We start from the raw sequence: 24,937 nt of genomic DNA on the forward strand, positions 1-24,937 counted from the left end.
TATCTTCAAAGGAAATGAGGCAGTTTCTTTCACATCTCATCATTTCAGAACATGGATCCTCACTAAGCAATATTACGCTAAGAAATGGATTCTGTAGATTTCTTGTAATTGATAATTTTCAGTGTCATTGTCAATACTCTCCAAAATAAGTTGATGCTGAAGTAGAGGGAGGAAGAAGAGTATTTTTTGAGCACTTGTAAATAATTGCTTTTCATCTACAGTAACATCCATGTAGGTATTTTGCCCATTTTATAGATGAGAACATATTTCAGAGATGAATTTCAAAGAGGCCAAACAGCTAGATTAGTAGCAGAGTTGGAGTTTTAATCAGAGGCAGTCTACTCTAAAAATCCAAGTTCTTTCTTCCACACATACAAACTGGTAAATATGAATAGAACAGTGACTATTTGAAAATTCAAGTTTTCTACTACTTGTTCAATTTCCCCAAGAGCTTCAGTTCAGTTTTCCATCTCAGAAAGTGGAAGTTAATATTTAAGTGAGAACGGAAACTTTGTGAGAGCATGACACCCTGAAAGGTGAAAGGTTACTAAGGCCTCATTGAAACAAGGGGCCTGAGAGCCATGGGAAACAGGGCTTTCAGCCGGACAAGTGTGCTCAGCAGAGACCCAAAGAGGGAAGCTCAGTCCAGTGCCAAAGGCATGGGCCACTGAAGGCCTCCCTCATCACTCATCTACTTCCCATGTTAACAAAAGAATAATAATAACTTAGGGATGATATCATATTAGAGCTAGGTATAATTTTAAAAACCGTCTGACCCAAATTCTTCCTATACAAGATGGGGAAACTAAAACTAGAGTAGTTAAGTAGCCTTCTCAAGGTCACACATCTAGAACCCAGTCTCCTAAATCTATTAGAAATACATTCTACTATGCCCTGGTCTCTGAAAACAAAAGACAATATCTCCAAAGCATGACGTGACTTTCCATGTTTGACCTAAAAAAGTAAAAATTCCCTGAATGATTTGTCTTTATAAAACTTCAGAAAACAGTACTTGAAGGTCACTAGAGGTTGATCATTTAATAATATCCAGTAATGTACAAACATACTCACACTGAACCAAATTCTGGAAGATGAAAAATGGACAAAATGTAGATTCGACCAGTGTTTGTTGTCAACATACAACCCTGAGATTTTTCTTCCTTTAATCTTACCGGTCTAAAGTAGTATTAGAATATACATGTCAAAAAGATGCATATTGCATGTTAGGCTATTCTGACTGAAAGCTATTTATCTTATATGAAACTGCTTTGCTCAAGAAATAAAGAAGAATGACTTCTATTTGTTGATAAGATGGTGAGTTCTGATGATTCGGCACCATGCTGCTGCATGCTTATTTTTATCTATTCTCTACTCTGTGAATCATATCTTCTACAACCATGCTAAAGATTAAATGCACAACCTTCATGTACCTTGAATGATAAAGAACTTGAACGTATGGTTGTATAAAACTGAGACGTTATTAAAAACAAATGCATGTCATAGTCATAGGTTAAAAATAGTTAGCTTTTTGTGTGTGTGTAAGAATGGGGTATGCAAATTGGCCAGGATTTTATGTATGCATTTTATTTTGATCACTGAATAATGTCAGTTTGGGGAATGTCAATAAATTCCTAGTTTAGAGTTTCATTGATTCTTAGGTTGGAAACTGGAAAGTTTTGCTTTGCTTATCATTCAGTATAAAAATTGAGCAGAGTGGGCCCCTGTTTTGAGGGCAGGAGTTAAAGCTTTGAGATTAGGTAGAAAAGACCACAAGCTCCATGTGAGCCTTTAATACGTCTAGAGGGACCAAGAAGATGGGGGATGGAACAGGGACAAGCAGAAATCTAAGACTTAGAGCAAGCAATTTCCCTGTTCTCTTAGGCCAAAATAGATAGCATTGTACCCACTCTGACCTTGAAAATGTTAACCGGATTAAACTTTTTTAGGTCACTACTTGACAGGAGGTAAAGATGATTCTCCAAGAAGCTGACAGTAGGGGTGGCGAGTGGTGTTAGGGCTGATCACAGTATTACCTCTGGAGTAGAATAACGACTTTGGGTTCTCCAATCCCAGGCAAGACCAGTACAGAGATATTCTGAATTTGTTCTGATGTTGCATTAGAACTGAGCAGAATTAAGTTACTGGCTCCTTCAGCTGGGAATCTAGATGAGGTCAGAAGAAGAATAAAAATTAGGGCTAGATCCAAATCATACGGCAAGTGGGTATAATACTCGGCTCTTGAAGGAGCAAAAGAGCAGAAACTGTTTATTTTGTGCACATTAGATTTTCTCTATTTATCTTCTGAATTTTAAAATTGTTTGTTTACTTTGAATAAATATTCCCAGCAGGGAGAAAAGAGAATAGAGAATGTGTGTGTGTGTGTGTTTTTCCATAAACACAACCTCCAAAACCCCTTTGCCTTGCTGAGAAATGGCTCTTTAAAATAATAAGATAGGAAACTGCTGTTTATAGTTAAACAGCTCTTTTTATTCTGAACTTGTTTCTCTTTTCCTACATTTAGAAGCACTTTGATGTGTCTTAAAAGTGTGTCTATGAGAATGTGTACTATGGTCCTTGGGGAAAACAGGTGATGGAAATATCTTGTTTTCCCCATAACAGAGGGATAATTAAAATTTAAATTGGAAACCAAAAACAACTTAGTAACACAACGAACAAACTATACTAGAATCTGTCTATAACGTATTGGAGGTTACTACCTGCAACCTTTGTTTGCTGTGCTCAGTGAGGAGGAAGGGGGAGGGTGGGTTGTGTGCCAGGCTGTCAGCACCAGCTGTGGTCACAGCAGCCCCTCATTGCTCAGCTATCCCCAGTTGTGTCTTCCTGCCTGCCTCCCTGCCCCAAACGGTACAGGGCAAATGGCAAGGCACAGCCAGGAGCCTGGAACATGAGCTGCCAGCAGGGGAGGCTTGTAGCTATGCCAAGCAGCAGTCCAGCAGTTGGCCTGACAGTGTGCCAGGGTAGCCTGGTGCATTAGCCCCTGACATGCATGCCTGGCGTTTCCAACCCACTTGCCATATGATTTGGATCTAGATTTAAGAAATGTGCGGCCTTTAAGAAAATATATGCTAACTATCCACAGAGACAGAGAAGGCACCCAGGTATTTTACATTGATGTATTTATAAATATGCATTTAATATCTATTTCTAGTCATAGAAATTTTGCTTTATGAAATTTACTTCCTTCAGAATTTTTTGGTTTTGCCCCTTAAGGTTGAAATTATGTTAGATGCCATATTCTGTAGAATACAAAGAACAATAAAGTGAAACAGAAACATTTTGTACTTCAACCAGAGAACAATCTCCAGAGGAAAGAGTTCATAGAATTTTCACCTCAGTCACTTATAATGTCTGTACATGTAGGGCATTCCTGTACTTGTTTTTATATTGCACTGTGACTGTGTACTAGGCATGACTTTGTAGTGTTTACCCTGGCTAGACAAGACCGAATTCTCTATTACCATGTACCTTCCCAAAGCCCCTAGCACCACACTTTGCATTGAGTGGATGGTAACAGATGCTTGTAGAATGCATACATGTTGAATGAAGGAGTGAAGAGATCTGCAAATAGTGAGCAAAACTTTTTTCTGTTTATAACAGTTAAAGTCCCCTGCAATCCCACTTTACACACAAAAGTTTTTATGACGGGCAGGTGGGTGTTGATATGTGTTGTCAAGATTCGTTTTATGTATATGCTAACCATGCGTTCATGTGAGTATGCAAGTGTATAAATGAGTACGTTTCTAGAGGAGATAATGTAAAAAATGTCAGGGCATCCCTGGTGGCACAGTGGTTGAGAATCTGCCTGCCAATGCAGGGGACACAGGTTCGAGCCCTAGTCTGGAAAGACCCCACATGCCGCGGAGCAACTAGGCCCTTGAGCCACAATTACTGAGCCTGTGCATCTGGAGCCTGTGATCCGCAACAGGAGAGGCTGCGATAGTGAGAGGCCTGCGCACCACGATGAAGAGTGGCCCCCGCTTGCCACAACTAGAGAAAGCCCTCGCACAGAAAGGAAGACCCAACACAGCCATAAATAAATAAATAAAAATTTTTAAAAAAAACTGTCAAATTTAAAATGTGCATACTTTTTTTATGCAGAAACTCCAGTTTTAGGAATTTGATTAATTTCTACAAATGCATAAAAACACTAGCTAAACTACGAGGAGTTTCATTAAAAACTAAAACCAATGTGAACTTCCATCAGTAATTAATTTATTATAAATAAATTAAGATATATGTGAACAATAAAATAATAGGAAAATATTAGGAGAATGAAATGCATACTGACATGAAGATGTCCGAAACATATTAAATGGTAAAAGCAAATTGTAGATCAGTAATATGCAAGGTAATGTTATTTTTGCCAAATAATAATACATTTTAAAATAATGAAGTTAGGTTATTTTTTCACCATGTCAAGTAAACAGGATTAATTTAACCTGTAAGAAATAGGATATTGATTTTCCAAGGCCCCTAATTTAGCAATAGAATAATAGCCTTTAATATTATTTGGTCATTATCAAAATAGTGCAATGTGACAACAACTCAACCACGGGTAAACTTTTCCTGGGACCAAAGCCTCTCATGGAGCTGTGTGCTTGAGTGAAGTGGCAGCCTAATGGTGCTGTCCCTGTCGGTGCTGAGTGATTGGATCTCGAGTGAGTGTGCCTCTACCCTACTGAAGGAGCCAGCAGAGTGGAGTGGAAGTTGTTGTGAGTGTAAGTGAAAAGATGTACATCTCATTAGAGAGGGGACTATGATGCTAGGATGCAAAGAGAGGTCTGCAAACAGGGAGAGTCATTCCAACTCCATATTCTCTCATGGCCTCGGGAAAACAGCAACTGGTTGGTTTCCCGTGAAGACATTCCTGTTTTCAGTTTGTTCTTGTTGTTTTTCCAAAAGGTGAGTAGGTATTCAAATGAAATAAATTCCAAATAGTCACTAAATAGAAAATTAAAATATTCAGGTAATTTAAGGACAGATAGAATAAGAAATAATTAAGAGTTACACCACGTTGCCTACTGAATTTTCCTCCATGGACAATGCTACCTCTGGACAAATAAATATAGCCATAGTTATCTGGAGAGTGCTTGAGTTTTGGTTTGAGTGACTCATGTGGAGCTACCAATGAGGATGAGATTTTGAGCCATCCTAAGATGTGCGTTAAGCCTGGTTTTTCCTCTTTGGAGATGGTACCAGGCTAGAGAAAAAGAGGAGGATAATACAAAGACCCAAGAGGCATCTTCATTTGAATCTCAACAAATTTCTTACTTGATCTTCTTTAGTTCATATTTCCTCTAATTAATCTAAATATTACATTCTTTTTATTAAACACATTGTTTATGGAGCACTTTCATTGGCCAGCTATTTTCCAGTGCCCTCCGGATTGCATTATTTTATAATATTGTACTTGGCCTAAAGAACAGAGGCTTCATACCTAAAGGAAAACAAGATAGTAAAGTCAAAATCTGGAATATTTGGGTAAAGAAAACTGGGAAAGTCAGGCAAAAACTAGTAGTTTACATTTTTTATTAAATCTTTAACTTTCTAATACGTGAATATAGGACAGATTTTTCTCCTTAGGGCATGAGAATTTTTCTCAGCAATAGGAATCTAGTTTGATTTCCTTAAAGCTTTCTTCATGTTTAGTATAATTGAGATTGCCTATACTTAATTAATTAAATGTCACAACTCGAAATTTATTTTATGAATAATTATATTAGCTCTCTTATGTTCTAATCACCATGCCACTTTTTATCTCCATTGATGACTGTCTTATGTTGAACCATGGCCTTTATACAATTCCATAAAAAATTTTGGTAAGAAATAAAGTATTTTATGGGCTTCCCTGGTGGCGCAGTGGTTGAGAGTCCGCCTGCTGATTCAGGGGACACAGGTGCGTGCCCCGGTCCGGGAAGATCCCACATGCCGCAGAGTGGCTGGGCCCGTGAGCCATGGCCACTGAGCCTGCATGTCTGGAGCCTGTGCTCCACAACAGGAGAGGCCACAACGGTGAGAGACCCGCGTACCACAAAAAAAAAAAAAAAAAAAAAAAAAAAAAAAAAGAAAGTATTTTAGTATTCACATTAGTTCTTTATGACAAAATATCTCCTAAATAAGTTTTTCTTAACATAATTATTTTAGTACATAAAGTACAGAACTGTTTGGGGCTGCTTTCTGTACTCCTATTATGCCTGCTGGTAGCTGGTAGCAATAATATACACCCTTTTTCAAATTATTTACTAATTCTCCAATATACCCAGATTTTTCAAATGTACAGCTTTGGGGATATTTGCAAACCACTCAGGGGCTTTATTAAAAAATGGAACTATTTTTTTTTTTGTACTTTATTAAAATAAAATATAAAATGTATATGATCCAGAAATATAGAGGAACTCTATCTAAAATTTTAACACTTTCATTTGTGAATTATATGATATCTCTAAGTTTTTACATAATTTTAATAATAGAAAAATTATATATAATAATTTTTTAACTTAACATATTATCAGAAATATTTTGTTATAAAAAGATGTACTCATATACCCTACGGGAAGTCTGTAATTTTGTAGACAAACTGTTTCTTATTCCAATGTATTACTTGCCTGGTTAGCTCAGATGATTGGACCATGGGACAAAATTGATGAAGGTTATAGTTTCAATTTCTAGGTAGGTCGGTTAGCTTTACTTGGCTTCATGGCCACATGAAGGGACTAAATGACTTAGAAAGAACATGTGGAGGTATTAGTGTGAATTCATCTCCTCTGCTGGAAAAACCACCCATAGCAGAAGACCTAGGTTTGTGCCAATCCCTAAGTCATTAGCATCAAGATGAAAAAAAAAAAAAAAAAAAAAACAAGAAGAGGAAAATCTTGACTCTCCAAATACAAAAACTGAATGCTAGATAGCTTTCATTTCCATAATATAATTTACTGACCTAGCTTCTCTTTTTATAGTTACAGTTGAGGGGCTCCAGCTGATCACCTGCCTGAAATTACTGCAAGCCTGGTGGGAAGCTTTTGAGGAGGCATAGTTGTGTTTTCATTTCATTAGGAAATCATTTAGCAAATTACTGCTGTTCTGTAAATTACTGTGCTGCATAACTTTCATACTGAGAAACTATTTCCTTTTTCCGTAAAAATTGCAGATGAAAGGTTTCTACAATAAATAACCTGTATTGAAAACAAACCATTCCTAGAATTTGGAGAATGTGATACAGGATTTCTCAGGTGGAAATAAAAACAAATACATTTTATTACTAATATTTTTTAAAATAACACATTCTCTGTTTAGATTTATTGTTTACTTTGTTACTCTTTGAGGTGAATGTATAGTGGCTTCTGAGGATGAAACCACAACCTAAGTATCTAGTTTTTGAAAGGAAAAGAGCTAATTTTGGAAATCAGAGTTCTTTAAACCTAAGTTTTATATCTTGAAGAGAGCCCCACTATCAGTAATCAACCTAAATAGAACACGGTGTTGGGAGCAGTTTTCATTATGCCAAGTCCAAATGTTTAGGATGTCAGTCTGTGGGTAGGAACTCAGTTCTTTCAATTTTGTGTTGAGGTAATGGGCCCAAATATAAACTGGGGAAATAATACAGCCTTATCCCCACAGCTATTCTGACTAACAGGACCACATTCCAAATATGGAGATCACTGCTGATGTGGCAGGAAGCATTGCAAAAAGACTGATTCCTCTGGCCTTTTCCGGAAACACTTGGCTAATGGAACACAGGGCTGGCTCTTTCACTTCAGTGGCAGTAAGACCAAAAAGCAAAGGAAGAGGAGAAAGCTTTTCCTTAAAGAATGAGGTCCCATTTCAGTGCTGCCTTTTCATAAAAGAAGGGCTTTGAAACAAAAATGAATGACTGATTCTCATAAAGACTAGTCAATATTAAGTAGATTCCCCCAAACCTGAAGGTCATTATAACTAATAAAGAGAAAATGCTTCATGATAGCTAACATTTTAAAATAACAATCACAATAGGTGAATATTAAGTTAAAGGTCCTTATGCCTAGAACTAGTTATAACATCACTAGACTTAAATTTGTGCTACTTGAGTCCACAGTTAAATAAAGTTGTGACAAATGTGGAGAAGATTAAGAAGAATGGCATAAATGTGGTTTCATCATTGCGAATGAAAACTTTGAGGAAAAGGTTAAAAGAACTGTTATGATTCATTTTGAAAATAAGTGGACTAAGAAATTTTTATCATTTTTTCCAACCTTTCTCAACTTGTGTTTCCCATATAAACCATAGAATACAGAAAAAAATTTAAGTGACTCTTTTCTCAATTCCTCCATGAAAGGTACGTACCTAGTACCATTGTAGATACATTGATGAGAACTTAATTCATTATGTACAAGGATGCTGAGGCACCAGGGCTTAATCCTCTCTTGTAATAGAGGTTGATAACAATTGGATACACATTGGACCATAAACTAATGTTGGCAAGATATTTGAAGCCTAGAAAATGCATTTAAAAGCAGGAGATGTGTAGACAAGATAAAGGGTAGATTTCCAAAAGATAAATTACTTAAGAGTCTACTGAGGAAAATTATACAATTACACAATTTCCTTCTTCCAAAGATTTTGAAGTTTGGATTTACTTTATTCTCACTGGAAGAGGATGATGTGCATAGTCTCTTAAGGCAGAGGTCTTAATCCACCCTGAAATGTATGTTCTTCCAATGTAGGTTTATTCCAGTGTCCAAAGTGGAGAAGCCTCGAGGTTAGAAGGGGAAATAGCAAGACATGCTGATACAGCTGAGAGGTGGTAGCCTAAGATACATCTCCTTTCCTTGAAACCCATTTCATGATACAGAGGAACATGTGTTTACTGGTGTCAGGCAATGCAAAGAAGGAAACTTCACATTGAAAATGAGAACACTGATGCTTAATATTCTTGAGGAGAGTAAAACTATAGTGCTGCTTAGGTTCTTTAGAAATATCTTTTGTTACATCGCTAATGTTATTTTTTTTCTAAAAGGATAATGCCCGTTGAATCCAGAATACTGCCTTGATGACACAGAATTACCACTCTGAATATAAATAATTGTTATTCAGAACTACGAACAAAGAAGTAGCAGACAAACTATAAAAGGCAGATTCAACGGACATAGTGTTTCTATCTAAAAGCAACCTGGGGAATTCCCTGGAGGTTCAGTGGTTAGGACTCGGTGTGGTCCTTTCACTGCCATGGCCTGGGTTCAATCCTCGGTGGGGGAACTAATATCCCGCAAGCCATGTGGCACAGCCAAAAAATTTAAAAAAATAAAAGCAGCTTGGCTTCTATGTCTACTTTTCTGATGAATGCAAACATAGGAAAATTCTGGATACTCTTAAGTTTTATTAGTTAAATTCCAGGTTATTGAAATCCTATTGTACATTGTTGCCCATAGTGATTTTTTATTCATTAATCCACATTATCATGATTCTAGAATTGTTCGCAAAGATCACTATTGACTTGGATTGTACATTTAAACTACAAATGACTTCTTCTAATGTTACTTTAAGGAGTATTTGGACAAGGCATCAGTCACACTGTGGATGCAATCTGCTTTCCCTGGCAACTTCTTATTAATGTAAAATGAGAGTCCATATTGATCTTCACTTATGTAAGCCATTCACATGAACTCCATGAAACTTCAAGTGAGCAACAAAGGGAAAACTTTGTCTTCTAAGAAAACAATGGTTTGAATATTTGAGTTCAAACAACTCTTTTATAATAAACAAACATATTGTTTACTTACAGAATTTTCAATTGTAATGAAGTCAAGTTTGGAACAGTTAAAATAGCTCAAAGATGAATGAGTATATGAACAAAACTTTTCTTGGCTTTGCCTAACTGCTGCCCTCTTTTCCATTTACAGCTATTCAGGAGCAAGAAAATGAATCCATGTCCCTATCCTTAAGCCCAGACATCTCCTTAAATAAGTCACAGTTAGATGACTGCCCAAGGGACTCTGGTTGTTATATCTCATCAGAAAATTCAGATAATGGTAAAGAAGATCTGGAGTCTGAAAATCTGTCCGACATGGTACAGAAGATTACTATCACAGAGCCAAGCAACTGAATACATATTATCAACTCTACATCACAAATGTGTTCTATTTTAACTCTTCTTGAGCTATCAATAAAAGATCAAAAAGGAGAGGAAGGGAAGTATTTGCAGATACAGCCTGAAGTTAAAATGTTTTAATAGGAATGATTGTACATAAAAGCCTGTATCTCTAATATTCCCAATTATTGTAAATAATATGTATGTTTATCATTTTAAATGCTACGTGTTAATATTTCACTTAGCTGTATCAGAAAAAGGATAGCGTAAGTTTTTGGTATGTGCGACATAAGCCTTATTTGGCTTTATTTTATAAGTGCAAAATGATTCTGCAAAAAAAAAACCTTCCTTTTTTTATACCTGCCAGTTTTGAATTTGTGTATATTGTTGAATGAATAGTAACAGAGCATGTGTCTGTTTAACTAATTGTCCAAGCAAAGTGTGAGTTAATATTGGAGACATTTTATCCTGATCCACAGTGGAGTGTTAGTAATTATTTTTTGTTGATATCTTCACTGTTATCTGTATGAAAGTATAGATAATGATATATTGTCAATTCTGATTTAGTAAAACTAATTTTAATAATTGTACAGATTTTTCATCTTTAAGTGTAAATATTTTTAATTTTGAAATACCCTAATTTTAATAATAAAAAGAACTATATGCATTTGGTATTTTCCAGACTAGTGTTACTTAAAGCATATTCATCTTAGAACTTTAGACAAAATATCTCCTACCAGACGAGGTTTTATAGTCAGTTCTCACTTTATATATATATATATATATATATATATATATATATATATATAGTATTTGTATATATATATATATATATAATTTTCAAATCAATTACCTCACCTCAGTCTCTCTTCTGAACCCCAGATCTGTGTTATCCAACTTCCTAAATACTTGTGTGTATTAACTCAGGCTGCCATAACAAAACACCATAGACTGAGTGGCTTAAACAATAGAAATTTATTTCTCACAGTTTCAGAAAATAGAAGTCCAAGATCAAATTGCCAGCATGGTTGGGTTCTGGTGAGACCTCTCTTCCTGGCTTGCAGATAGCCTCCAACATGGCAGTGAGAGACAGCAAGCTCTCTGGTGTTTCTTCTTATAAGGGCATTAATCCCATCATGAGATCCCCACCCTCATGACCTAATCTAAACCTAATTATCTCCCAAAGACCCCATCTCCAAATACCATACACTGGGGTTTAGAATTTCAACATCTGAATTTAAGGGGATCGGGGGAGGCACAATTCAGTCCACTGCACTCTAGGAAGCTTCAACTCAACTTACCTAAATTCTTGATTTTCTCTGCCAATTTGTCTCTCCTTTTTTATTCCCAATCTACCTCTCTCTTTAACAGTACCAGTTACCCAAAGCAGAAAATAATTTCTTGCTTCATCTCACATGTATCCTTTTCATACAGATTCAATAAGTAATCAAGCCCTATGGATCCTACCTCTAGAACTGCTTTCATATTCATGGCTTTCTATCTATTCCCAAAGTTGCTGTCTTGCTTTAGAACTTCATAAACTCATGTGTGAAATGATGCAATAATTTTCCAACTGACTTCTATTCTGTCAATACCCTATCTTCTAATCCATTCTCCACATGATCTCCAGAAAGAGCTTCTAATACAAAATTAAATCACATACTTTCCAGCCTAAAATTTTTTGATGGCTTTTCATTGTCTTTAGTATAATATTTAAACCTTCAGGGATATAGAAAATCCTTCCCAACAATTTTTAACCTACCCTATGAGTCATACCTTTCCTCTCCCACTCTCACTCTACATTCTCCAGCCAAAATAATCTACTTGCAATGCCCTGAATTCACTTTTCCCTTGGCAACTTTTCTTATGTTACTTATTTTCCTGGAGTGGCTCCTGCTATTTTCTATATCCAGAAGCCACCCTCTGTTTTCTGTCTTGAGACTCACCACCAAAGTCACTTAACTCTGTGAAGCCTTCCATGATTCCCTTTGGTGTTCTCCTCTTTGTGCTTCCATAGCAACTTGTACCTCTGTTGGTTACAACACTTATCACGTTACACTTTATTTATTATGACACTTGCCCTTCCATGAGACTGTAATCTCCTCGTGACAGAGATTATTTTGTTTAGTCTTTTTAATCTCTGGTGTAATGCCAGGTACAGAGTGGGCATTTAGGAATTGTTTGCTGGAGGGCATTAAATATAATGATTATTCCCATACAACACATTCCATATTTATGTTTAACTCAATCTACTCAATCTATAGGTAAATGCCTTCCAAAGTGACCTAAAAGTTTTTTTTTTTTTTTTTAAATAAGTAAAACATCGGGCTTCCCTGGTGGCGCAGTGGTTGAGAGTCTGCCTGCTAAGGCAGGGGACAGAGGTTCGAGCCCTGGTCTGGGAAGATCCCACATGCTGCGGAGCAACTAGGCCCGTGAGCCACAACTACTGAGCCTGTGCGTCTGGAGCCTGTGCTCCGCAACAAGAGAGGCCGCGACAGTGAGAGGCCCACGCACCGCGATGAAGAGTGGTCCCCGCTTGCCGCAGCTAGAGAAAGCCCTCACACAGAAATGAAGACCCAACACAGCCATAAATAAATAAATAAATATTCTTTTTAAAATAAATAAATAAATAAATAAATAAATAAATAACGCCTTAGGAAAAATCAGGAAACACAAAGTGTTATTTTAAATTCTTGGGGACAACATTACACTGTTAATCTCTATCATATTTTTCCAGATCCATGCGAGTTAATCCCAGATGTAGTGTCCAGGTCAGGAGTAAAGTACATGTCTCTTTCTGTTCTTCCCTCTCCACAGCAGGAAATCAGGTTTCAATTTCAAATTTCCAACATGCTGGCTCCATGATGGCCCCACTCCCTGTAGGACTACTACTTCAAAGAGATTATTCTAGGGCCTCCTTGGACACAGCACAACCACTGACGGTAATTTTTAAACTTTAATCAACCTGCTGCCTCAGGGAGGTCAAGAGAGTATAGCTTCTTTATGAAGATGCCAGGAAATTGTAGGTTGGGAAGCATATAAGGAACTTCCTGATTGTAAAATGGTGGATATCACCTGTGAAACATACTCAGCCATAACTTCAATCCCTTCAAAGTGAAGGTACCAGTCGAGAATTTAGGGAAATACTTTTGAGCAGAAGTGCTGCAGAGGCCTTGAGGAGACTGAAGCCGAGGAAGAGAACTTGGATTCATGCAAAGAGAAAAGAAAGGAGGAAAGTGAAGACACCTTGAGGTTGCAGTTGCTGGTAGGATGGCCCTATCATGGAGCACAGCACCGAAAAGGACACTGTAGCAGAAGTACATGTTGGGAACACTGCTGCCTTTACTTTACCTACTCAATCCCTGCAGCTCTAGCCTCACCTTCCTTAGGTTTTTCTCTTGACCATGGAAAGCTGGATAAAGAGGAGTGGAAAGGCAATAAATAGGTCATCCAAGGTTGTGAGGTAGTTGAGAGACTTAGACCTTCCACTGTTGGCTGGGAGAGAGACACGAGTCTGAGTCTTTTAAGAGTAGATGTGTGGCTTCCCTGGTGGCGCAGTGGTTGAGAATCTGCTTGCCAATGCAGAGGACATGGGTTTGAGCCCTGGTCTGGGAAGATCCCACATGCCGAGGAGCAACTAGGCCTGTGAGCCACAAATACTGAGCCTGCATGTCTCTAGCCTTGCTCCACAACAAGAGAGGCCGCGACAGTGAGAAGCCCGCGCACCGCGATGAAGAGTGGCCCCTGCTTGCCGCAACTAGAAAGCCCTCACACAGAAACGAAGACCCAACACACCCAAAAATAAATAAATAAATTTATTAAAAAAAAAAAAAAGAGTAGATGTGAAGGTGGTTCAAGGATTGACATTTTAACGTTTACCAGATGATTACACTGGCTTAGGCTGAAACCTGGTGAGAGAACCAGTCTCACTCATTTATTTAATCACTCAACAATATTTAGACATGGAATATATATGCTGCCCAAGACTATGCCATAAAAAACCTTTGGATCATATAATCTGCATCACAATCTTGCCACAGCCTCTCCATTGGAACCAGCTGAGTCTTTCAGTTTAGAAAGGTTGTAAAACCGTTCTGGAATGCAGTGATTATTCTGATCTCAGGGATAGCCTATATTTACAGATTCAAGTTTGTTGTGACAGTATGCATGGTTAGAGAAATTTTATTTCAGGTAAATGGATAAAATCTTCATAATACTTTATTGATAAGAGCAAAAATTAGATGATTTAAATTCTGGTTTCCTCCCCCACTCACTATTCTATTGCTGATATAAACAGGAATGTATCTTCACCCTGAAGTATTTTATCAGAAGCTTTTTTTAATCAATTAAATTGTAAAAAGAATTCATTAAGAAATAAAATAACTTTTGAAACTTTTGAAATGACAGCGAGCTAAAAATTTTCAGCTTTTAGACACTGTCTAATTCTCTGAGGTTACAGTCAAGTGCCTTGCAACTTCCTGAGTGAGGCCAAATTGATGACATTTCATGTTGAGAAACTTCCGTTACAGGCGTAAGTTCTGAGAAAAATAATATGATGAAATTTTAGATACTTCACCACCCCACACACACACCCACTTCCATCTCCCCACCACCGATAAAGAAAATTGTATAACCCATCAGCATGCAGACTTCAAGTACTCTTTCATAAAAGTGGGAAGTCATGCTAAAATTATGTAAAGGTTGAAAGCAAAATGAATAGGGACTAAATACAGGCAAAAGAACAGCAGTTTCTAAATTTGACCAGATTTTCGGCTATGGAAATAAGACAGAAGTAACCCTCACTTTATGCTACTGCCTATCTTACTACTGAATTCATCTCATCACACCCAACGTTGACCTAAACACAATGACCGGAGATCCTGGTTTGAGGACTGTGTGACTTTGGGTAGTCACTTATTCTCTGAGCTTAGCTTTTTCCCTCTACAAAATATATATAATTATAGTACTAATATTCCACATTATCTTGTTGATTAAATGAGATAATGTGTTTAACGCACCAGCACAATGCATGCAGTATATGCATAAAAACTAATATCTGAACATAAAATCAAAGCAGTGTACATGCTACCATAATACTGGCATGGTTTTGTAGTGATATGAAATTCTTCAGACACAAATGCCCGAGGGCTAAGACAAATGTGCTGTCCAGCAGCAATGAGAGAGTCAGCTGATTTAACAGACCTTTACAGATTCATGACCATTTTCTCATGACAGAATATTTCTTTGTTTACTCCTGGTAGTTTAGGAAGAGGCTATATTGTATTTAGCTCTGATTCCTCACTCTTGGCACATGATAGGGATAATCATTTTTGAAGAAGAAATGATTAAATATATAAATGAAGGCCTATATTAAATAAATAAAAGGTTTGGGGTTATTAGTGCACCTTAGGCCCTGGTCTTTACAGTATAGAGTCACAGGCAAGTGTGCTATGGCCAACAAAGGAGCCCTTAGGAAGATACCCTAAATGTAAGATTTAAATATTTGCAAAATTTATGGGCATTTGGGCAAATGATCTATCATGGGAAATCAAAGAGCAAAGAGAGCCTACCAGGAAAATATGAGCTTTTCATTACTCCCCCTTTCCTACTCCATCACGCAAACTTCTCACATACACAGAGTATCAATGCATCTGTATGATATTATAACTTAAGAAGCCAAGACAAAAGAACCTAAAAAATGTAACATTAGTATGTTCAGAGATTTTTTTTGACCTCTGGGGGCCCTGGTGAGCCTGAGTGCAAAGCACCATTTCCTCACAGGAAAGAGGTGAAATCCTGATGCATAGGCTAAAGACATGGTTTTCCTCTCTGAGTTCTTGGGCACTAGGCCAAGTGAATGGGCAGGAATCATTCCATTTGCAGAGTAAAATGGGGTGAAAAGCACTTCTGGCACACTTTGTCCATATAAATTATACTTGTTTGCAATTCATCAACTCCTTCTCTCCTTTATATCCATATGTAATGTAAAGGATCATCTTTCTCTGAAGCTCCATAATGATGCACAGCTCAAAAATGTGATAGAATCAGCTAAAAGAGAGCAGATGGAAGCTTTTTTTTCCCCAATATGCATATTCATTAAAAAAATAGAGAACTCAACAAAAGGAGATACAGAAGTACTTGTACCCAGGGGCTGCAGAGACTTATGTATAATAGTAAGTTGGTTTTCTGCCACTATTCATTCTTGAAACCTTTACTCATTCATTCCTGCAGTAATCATTGAAAATGCTCTGGGAAAAAGTCTGTCTCTCTATATAACACCAAATATATTTCCCTTTGGATTTTTATTGTACCTTAGAATCCATGATTCAGGAAGAAATGGTTAAATATTTTACTAGACAAATATAATTAGAAGGCAAACTATGGAAAGGGGAGGGGCAAGGCGAGCTTAGAACTGGGAGGAAGTGTGACTTTGACTGTTATACTTGTTTGCAATTCATCAACTCCTTCTATGTGTAAGAACTCTCAAGCCTTTGGGGACGGCCCATCAAAATCATGAGGCTTATCTGTCAGCCTCCAAATCAACAGTAGATGAATTCAAGCAAGAGAGTCTTGGGCTGCGGAAGGAAGACGTGAATCAATTTGCCAGCTGTGTGTGCAAACTTAGGGTCCTGCTTCAGCACGGGCCTGGGATGCCTGGTTCCCCGGAGGAGGGGTTGTCCCTAGCCTTTTCTCCAAGAGATCTCAAAATATCTAGGAGGGTAGTGGTGCTGGAGGAGAAAGCTCTGGTCTGGAAGGAATCTTGGCCCTTGATATTACATATCCATCTTCACAGTAGCAAAGGAGGGACCCTGGACACATCACCAACCCTCTGATCAAACCCTGGCCGGGCCGGCCCCTTGGTCGTCACAGAGTCCACACGGGCGAGGGCATCGTGATGGCTGAGGTGCTGCAGAACCAGCTGCCTTGGTTAGAGAATGTGTGGCTCTGGGTCAACTTTCTGGGTAACCCCAAGAGCCTTTTTCCGTTCTACTTCCCTGCGGCCTACTAGGCCTCTTTCTGGGTGAGCATTGCAGAGCTCTGGATCAGCCTCATCACCGCAAGGCTTGACCTTGTCTTCATGTGGTTTCTGTTCTGAGGCAAGCTCTTTTGGTGGGTCCATGAGTCTGGGTACTACAGCTAGGCTCCAGCCCAGGTTCACCAGTTCCCCTCTTCTTGTGAAACTTGTCTAGGCAGCCCTTCTGGACACTGTAAGACCACAGGAGCAGCTCTCTGGCCCATAATCATGGCCATCTCTTTCCAGGTGGCCACTTGGACCCACAGCCACTGGGTGAGGGTGATACCTAGCTTGGCTTATTGCACCTTCCTGCTGGCGGTTGGCTTGTCCTAGGTCTTCCTCTTGGCACATTTCCCTCACCAGGTATTGGCTGGCCTAATAACTGGTGCTGTCCTGGGCTGGCTGATGACCACCCCGCTAGGTGCCCATAGAGCGGAAGCCAAGCTTCTACGGGTTGAGCTCGCTGGCCCTCTTGCTGGGTGCCAGCCTCATCTGTTGGACTCTCTTTACACTGGGCCTGGATCTTTCTTGGTCCATCAACCTGGCGTCTAAGTGGTGTGAGCAGCCTGAGTGAGTACACTTGGACAGCCGGCACTTTGCCTCCCTGAGCCATGACTCAGGGGCCGCCCTGGGTCTGGGCATCACCCTGCACTCTCCCTGCTATGCCCAGGTACAGAGGGCATACCTGGGATACGGCCTGAAGCTAGCCTGCCTTGTGCTGTCCACGGGGCTGCTGGGCCCCCTGGACTGGCTGGGCTACCCCCCATCAGATCAGCCTTTTCTACATCTTCAATTTCCTCAAGCACACCCTCTGGCCATGCCTGGTCCTGGTCCTCGTGCCCTGGCTGGTGCACACATTCAGTGCCCAGAAAGCACCACCCATCCACTCTTCCTACTCTAGGTGCCTCCTACTGCCACTCTCCCTCTCACAAAGCCCACAGTCCATGACCTCCACAATCTGGGAGGCAGCCCCATCCCCTTCCAGCCCCCAACAGGCCCCTTTCATCTTGAATTTTCTACTTTTCCCACCACCTGGTCTCAGCCCCAAATAAGGGCTTTCTCTCTCCCAGGAAGGCTGTTCCTCCTCCTGCCTCCCCTCCCAAGTCCCCAAAGAGCAAAGGCAACAGCAAGACCAGTGGGTTCCTGTAACACTGTGAGGGGCTCAGAACAGCCCTAATAAAGCCCTTCCACAGCTCTGGAAAAAAAAAAAAAGAAGAAGAAGAAGACAAACTATGTAAAAAAGTGAAGACTTCCTCATTCCTTTAGCAGTATGGATTACAGATATTTAAAAGCACATTGGGGCTTCCCTGGTGGCGCAGTGGTTGAGAGTCCGCCTGGCGATGCAGAGGACACGGGTTCGTGCCCTGGTCCAGGAAGTTCCCACATGCCGCAGAGCGGCTGGGCCCGTGAGCCATGGCCGCTGAGCCTGCACGTCTGGAGCATATGCTCCGCAACGGGAGAGGCCACAACAGTGAGAGGCCCACGTACCACAAAAAATAAAAAATAAAATAAAATAAAATAAAAGCACACTGTTATACCAAACGGTATAGTAATGTTCAGAATAAAGTTCAGAATAATGAACTGTCTGGATGGCATTTAGCTATGTGGTTTTTCTCCCCTAAGTACTTTTTTTTTTTAAATTGGCGTATAGTTATTTTACAGTGTTGTGTTAGTTTCTACTGTACAGCGAAGTTGAGTTCCTCATGCTATACAGCTAGTTCTCATTAGCTATCTATTTTATACATATTAGTGTATATATGTTCATCTCAATCTCCTAGTTCCTACCGCCCCTCCTTTTCCCCCATGGTGTCCATACATTTGTTCTCTACATTTGTGTCTCTATTTCTGCCTTGCAAACCAGTTCAGAATCTAGCTAGGTGGGTTTTTTTTTTTTTAATATCTGATTACTCAGAGGCTAAGGTAGTTAATGCTTTTGTACTGAGGAAGCAGCCTTGCTACTAGAAATTTTGTTAAGATAATGAATATAGTATCAAGTGATATTGTGAAAGAAACTAGCCATGAAAGAAATGCTTTAAAAAAAGAAACATAGAAAAACATTCAAAGAGTGGTTATGAATTTTTGTCAAATAACTAAAGAAGTGGTATTCATACTAAAATGATATGTTTCTGACTTCCCAGGTCACCCTCACTCTCCACATGTGAATCCTTAGTATCCACTCAGGGAAGCTAACCTGTATGGATCACATTCTTGATCTGTGCCTTCAGGCTCCTGTTCGGCTCAATGAATGGAAAGTCCCATCAGGAGACTGAAGGGAGAGAGGGGAGTGACGTCAGGGTATTTGTTCTCTCCATGAGAGCACCTTGTGCTGGCTATCCCCCTGAATCAACGGTCAATAGTCCCCTAAAGGTGACTTTTTGTAATGACTCTCTTTCCTTCAAATTCTGATAACTGCTCCTTTCTCTCGACTCCTGAGGCATATATTTAATAACAGCTCTGTGGCTGTTAGCTCTCACTACCTACACAGCCCTTAATGGTTCCCCTACATTTGTAATTAGTCCCTTTATAAATAAGTCTCCCTTGAATTATCCTAATTTTATGGTGCCATCTGTTTCCTGTTGGGAGCTGGACTAGTGCACTGATCCACCACAATTGCTCATCACCTCCAGTTACTTAGGTCATGTTCTTGAATCCAATGAGCACTCCTCTGTTACTCCAGTGTAACTGCATTTACACAGTCACAGGTCACTTCTGTCTATTTCAGGACCAACCTCCATCCCTGCTGACAATCAAATAGCTTCAGGGTAAAGCATTTCCGCGAGCATTACCAAAAATCATGCCCTTTACTCTTTCAATTCCTCATTCATCTGTTTCATGGGGCCCACCCACATATTTCTCCTTTTCCCAAGCAACTAAGAATCCTTGGAAGTGGGGTGACTGGCAGCACATAAATGGAGGTTTTCATGGTGCAGTTCAGGCCAACCTAACTGCAAGGAACTCATATTCTAGCCTTTTCTAACAACTGAGCCCACAGTCCATTTTGCTATGAAACATAGTGTCATTTCTATTAGGACAATATACCATCTACCAACATTAACGTCCATCCACCAACTATAATAGAATAGAATGAAGCTAGTGCATATTTTCGCTGCTTGCTACCTAATCAGAAGTATCTGACATTAATACAATTTTTGTTTTTTTAATAAACGTGATGGCACATAGCTACTGGAACTTTACTAGCAACTTTGCATTGCTAAAATTCTTTAAGTTATATTTCATCTACAATATCATTCACTAACATGGGTCTCTCATATACGAAGCCTAAGGCTTCAATCTCTGAAGAGAGTTATTGTAAAATATGGATGCCCAGATAATTTGCATGATTAATGAAAATATGTTTTAGAATATTAAACATTTAAGATGTTAGCATTTAGTAGGCTTTCAGACAGAAGTTAAAAGACTATTAGAATGACTGATGAATTGCTACAGTACATTAGCCCTCAGAACAGGGAATGTGCTAGAGGACATTTATGTAACTTCTTTGCACTCTTCTTTTTTTTTCCTTTTCTCCCCCCTCCAACTAAGCTGTCCTTTTGTGACCTTGGTTTGGTTGTAAATGACCAAGCATACAACTTTGCAAAATTCTGAAGACTTGAAAATTACATGGAAAGCTATTGACAGGGAGAAAGAAAGCAATTGTATTAGCCAGGGCTTTGTACATGATATCTGTCATGGTAGGAGATGAATAAAATGTGTTGAAGGGATAAAACCTCTTTTTCATGGTTCAGAGGGTCTTACCTCAACACCGTGGAAAAAATGAAATAGAGAATTCCTCCCTGGTTAGTGACAAGGTCACTGACAGTTTAGCTGTTCATAACGAGGGAATGTAGACACACTTATTCTTTCCATTGGTTAGGAACTGTGTTTCTGAATGAAACTCCACTTGCTGATGTCTTTCTAGAGCCTTTTATCTTTGATTGCTGCAGAGCTTATCAGTACTTATTTGGTCATTTATTTCCTCCTCTTGTTATATTTACAGATGAAATATACCAGAAAGGACTGTCAAGGAGGTGGGTAAAAAGTAAAAAGTAAAATACCATTGAAAAGATAGGACCACTAGAAATACCAAAATAAATTCTAAAGGTAGGTGCAATAACCTGCTTAATGGCCTTGCTTTGGGGGAGACAATTAACGTTAACTTATATGAGGTATTATCATGAAGTTATGAGCTCCCTTTCTGAGATCTACTTGTCAAAACCTGCTTCTTTAGGCAGCATTATCCTTAAAGTGTTATTTGGTTTACAGTTCTTAAACACTCACTCATACAGCACCCTCGTTTCTGTGTCGGTAAGCATAGAGAAATGTACACTATTATACATCAGTTGGAATCCCACTACATAGTCATTAATGCAAAAGTGAACAGGGAAAAAGTAGCAAGCTGAATAATTGCCCCCAAAGACAGAAGACTGTAATCCATGGAACCTTGTAAATGTTACCTTATTTGGGAAAAGGGTCTTTGAAAACATGATTAAGTTAAGGATCTCATTAGGGAGATTATCCTGGATTATCTGGGTGGGCCCTAAATGCAATCACACGTGTCCTTATAAGGGAGAGGAAGAAGGAGATTTGACACACAAAGAAGAGAAGGCAATGTGAAGACACAGCACAGATTTGAAGATGTTGGCTTTGATGATTGGAGCGATGTCTTCATAAGCCAAGGAATGCTAGCAGCTATCCAAAGCTGGAAGAGGCAAGGAATGGATTTTCCTCTAGACCCTCCAAAGGAAGTGTGACCCTGCAGACATGCTTTGGATTTTGGTCCAGTGATACTGGTCCTGGACTTTTGCCCTAGAGAACTAGGAGAGAATAAATTTCTGTTGTTTTACATTATGGATTTTGTGTTAGTTATAGCCACAGGAAACTAATACTAATACAGTAAGGCTGAACTAAACCATGTTCAGCCTTAAACAAAAGCATGGTGACCCCTATTCATGGTCATTACTAGTAGAGCATGGGAACAATTATATTATTAGCAGCAAGTTTAATGCAAAAGTATATCAACATACCTATCCTTTGAAAACTATATATATAGTATTCTTCTTTATTTGTACATGTGTTGTGTGAACGTATTCAAGCAAACCTTTTTTGTTTTAAACAGGACAAAAATCTCCTTCAATAAAATAATGAATTTCTGAATATGACAGTTAAGTACACACTATTTTTACCCTTAAGATGTTTAAGATTTCACTTAATAAGAGTATGCTTTCTTTCATCCCCACCTGGAAGGAACATAGCTGTTATGGGCTAAAGAGCATAATGCAAGTTTAAAATGTTCTTGCAAAACAAAAAACCCTGATTTTGGTTTTATTAAGACCAAAATCTTCCTTTAAGACTTGGAAATATTTATTTTGCTGAAAGAAAAATGATACTTTTATCACGATTTATTTATTTCTTAGTTTCTTCGTTAAATGTTCATTGAACATGTTCTAGGTACCTGGAAACTCTTCTCAGCTCTGGGAATAGCAAGATGAATGGCAACAGCACCTGTTCTTAAGGAGTTAAGAGTTTAGCGTGCTCCCTTGGCAAATGTGTAAATAAATAAATCCCTATGCAATGTGATATGCTAGAATAGCACTATAGGCAAGTGGCATGGAAGCAGGCTTTAAAAATAAATCCTTCATTTCAGAATCAAATAATTCTATGAACTTGAGAAGAGTTAAACTGTGCCTAGGTATATGCAGTAGAAAAATAATTTAGCACATTACATTGGAAAAGTTTCTTATTCTTTATTTTGCTGCCAAATGCTGGGGTCATTCATGGTCAAAATTATATTCAAGGTTATAGTAGACAGGATTCAGCATTTTCAGATTCTGGATAACAGAATTAGCAAATTATAGTAATTTTCTCATGGTTTCAAAAACAACTACTTGTACAATAAAGGTTGCTTAATTAAAACTTACCCAACTGAAATGCCCATTTATCTGAAACAAATGTTTGTGCTATAAACATCAACCAGCTCTTCACATGAGTAGCTAACAATAAACAATGGAATGATGTTCGATGAATATCAATTAAAACAAATTGCTCCCAATAAACTTTGTCCTAAAAAAAAAAAATCCTGCATGCGCACATGTTCACGCGTACACACACACACACAGACACACACACGGCTTTGCCATTGTAACTTGTCTTCTTTAAGCTTAAGGTCAGTTAGCATTAACTGCATCTTAAAGATTGTACCTTCATTTTTTCATTGAGCCTAGTTCTAGTCTCTGGTAAGACATGAGTTTCAGGTAGGACCAGATACATAATAGGAGATGGCCAGAGTGCTTAGAATAATGGCCCAGTGTGAAATGAAAATGCAAGGCCCCTTGTTCAAAATTGTTAAGAATTTTAAGACAGCAATAGCAGAACATTAAGCTGAATATGGGGCCTTTGTGAGAGCAGAGCCCTGTGCAATAACACAGGTTACATGTCCATAAAGTCTGCCCTGGTTTCAGATAATCCTTATCAGTAGTCCGCGTTTGCATTCTCCCAAGGACCATACTATAGATTATAAAAATGAAAATAATCTGCCTAAAAGTCACATTATGATCATATATTCTTTGCACTGGCCTATATTAACAATGAAGGCATTGTTGGGTACCCATTAAAATTCTATTAGGATCAAAGTTTTTCATGCTTACTTGATTTTGCTTTTCTCTGCTCTAACCAGCCTTACTCACATAATCAATGAGGCAGAGAAAATGCTATGTGTTCACCAAACTGTCTATTAGGCTCCTGGGAATATTATGAGCTCTCTTGCATTCAATCCAAGTAACCAGTTCTGGGCAAAGTTAAGGCCTGGACCATAAGAGCCTTCTTTGAGGTTCATGTCCTCCCCTCACTAGGTTTTCCTTACTCTTTCCTGTGCTTCCCCACCCCTTTATCTATATACCTGGAAGCAATGAACTCTGAATTATAGAGCTCTGAATTGTGGAGACTACAGGAAAATTCTGAACCCCTGAGTCATATTTGGAGAGAGTCATTCAGGAATGCTGCTTGTCCCAAGTTAGAGTACCACATAAAATTAAATTTTACTATCTTAAGCCACTTACATTCCCCTAACACTCTGTGTTTGAGAGTATAATAGTCTGAGGCAGGGAGCATAGGGCCCAGAGCAGTATCAAGCTCACTGAGTGATTCTGATACATCTTTTGAAAAACATTGCTAAATTCATCTTTTTAGTGGACTATAAATCAGTGTGTTATTCATGTTATCTTGTGAGATTGTTTAGATTCTCATAATAGCATACATCTATAATTTTCAAAGCACTCTTTCCTTTGTATTTTTAGAGAATTCTGGAACATTTTAAAGACTTCAAAATCGATAGCAATGAATTATCAGGGATAGAATGACCAATAGCAACAATGACCCTTTGCCAAACATCTCTGCAAATCTCATAAATCGTTACCTGTCTGCTTGTAGGATTTACAGACCTCAAAAATTCAAATTACCCAAGGAAATGTTTGATAGAAACCCTGGAATCAGGCTGAGTCTAAGAACCTGGTAACACTAGTCTTAGGAAACTCAGAGCCTGGTATTATTGGTAGGGACAAGGAGAGCGGGCCAGAGTGCTTAGAGTAATGGCAAGCGTTCTTTTCCCTTTGGCTGCAGAATGTCAGCATTTATGGGAAAAAGTCGATCAAGTACTTACTGGATCTGCTTAATCAAGCATAATTGTCACCATGTGACTGGCAGTTATTGGAAACTCCTTTGTGAGACAGTGCCAGAACCAGTATGCGAAGATCTACCTATATTTTAGAGAGTAAAAGAAAAAATAAGTTTTCCTCAGCACAGGAAATCAACATTAAGCAACTTAAGAACATGGATTTTTGAAA

At 38.7% G+C, this 24,937-nt stretch overlaps 1 protein-coding gene and 1 pseudogene across 2 annotated transcripts in view; both read left to right on the forward strand.

Annotated features, from left to right (window-relative positions):
* The window catches only part of SAMSN1 (SAM domain, SH3 domain and nuclear localization signals 1), a 144,609-nt gene extending 134,510 nt beyond the window's left edge, over positions 1 to 10,099 (forward strand). For both annotated transcript variants that reach the window (XM_060099793.1, XM_060099794.1), the window contains one exon: positions 9,897 to 10,099. In XM_060099793.1, coding sequence (XP_059955776.1) covers positions 9,897 to 10,099 — 203 coding nt within the window. The remainder of the gene's footprint in view (positions 1 to 9,896) is intronic.
* A 2,849-nt stretch (positions 10,100 to 12,948) lies between these two features.
* On the forward strand, positions 12,949 to 18,151 carry LOC132490426 (glucose-6-phosphatase 3-like; annotated as a pseudogene).
* The last annotated feature ends 6,786 nt before the right edge of the window (positions 18,152 to 24,937 follow it).

The sequence above is a fragment of the Mesoplodon densirostris genome, chromosome 5 (genome assembly GCF_025265405.1).
Source record: "Mesoplodon densirostris isolate mMesDen1 chromosome 5, mMesDen1 primary haplotype, whole genome shotgun sequence".
In the NCBI taxonomy this organism is placed as follows: domain Eukaryota; kingdom Metazoa; phylum Chordata; class Mammalia; order Artiodactyla; family Ziphiidae; genus Mesoplodon; species Mesoplodon densirostris.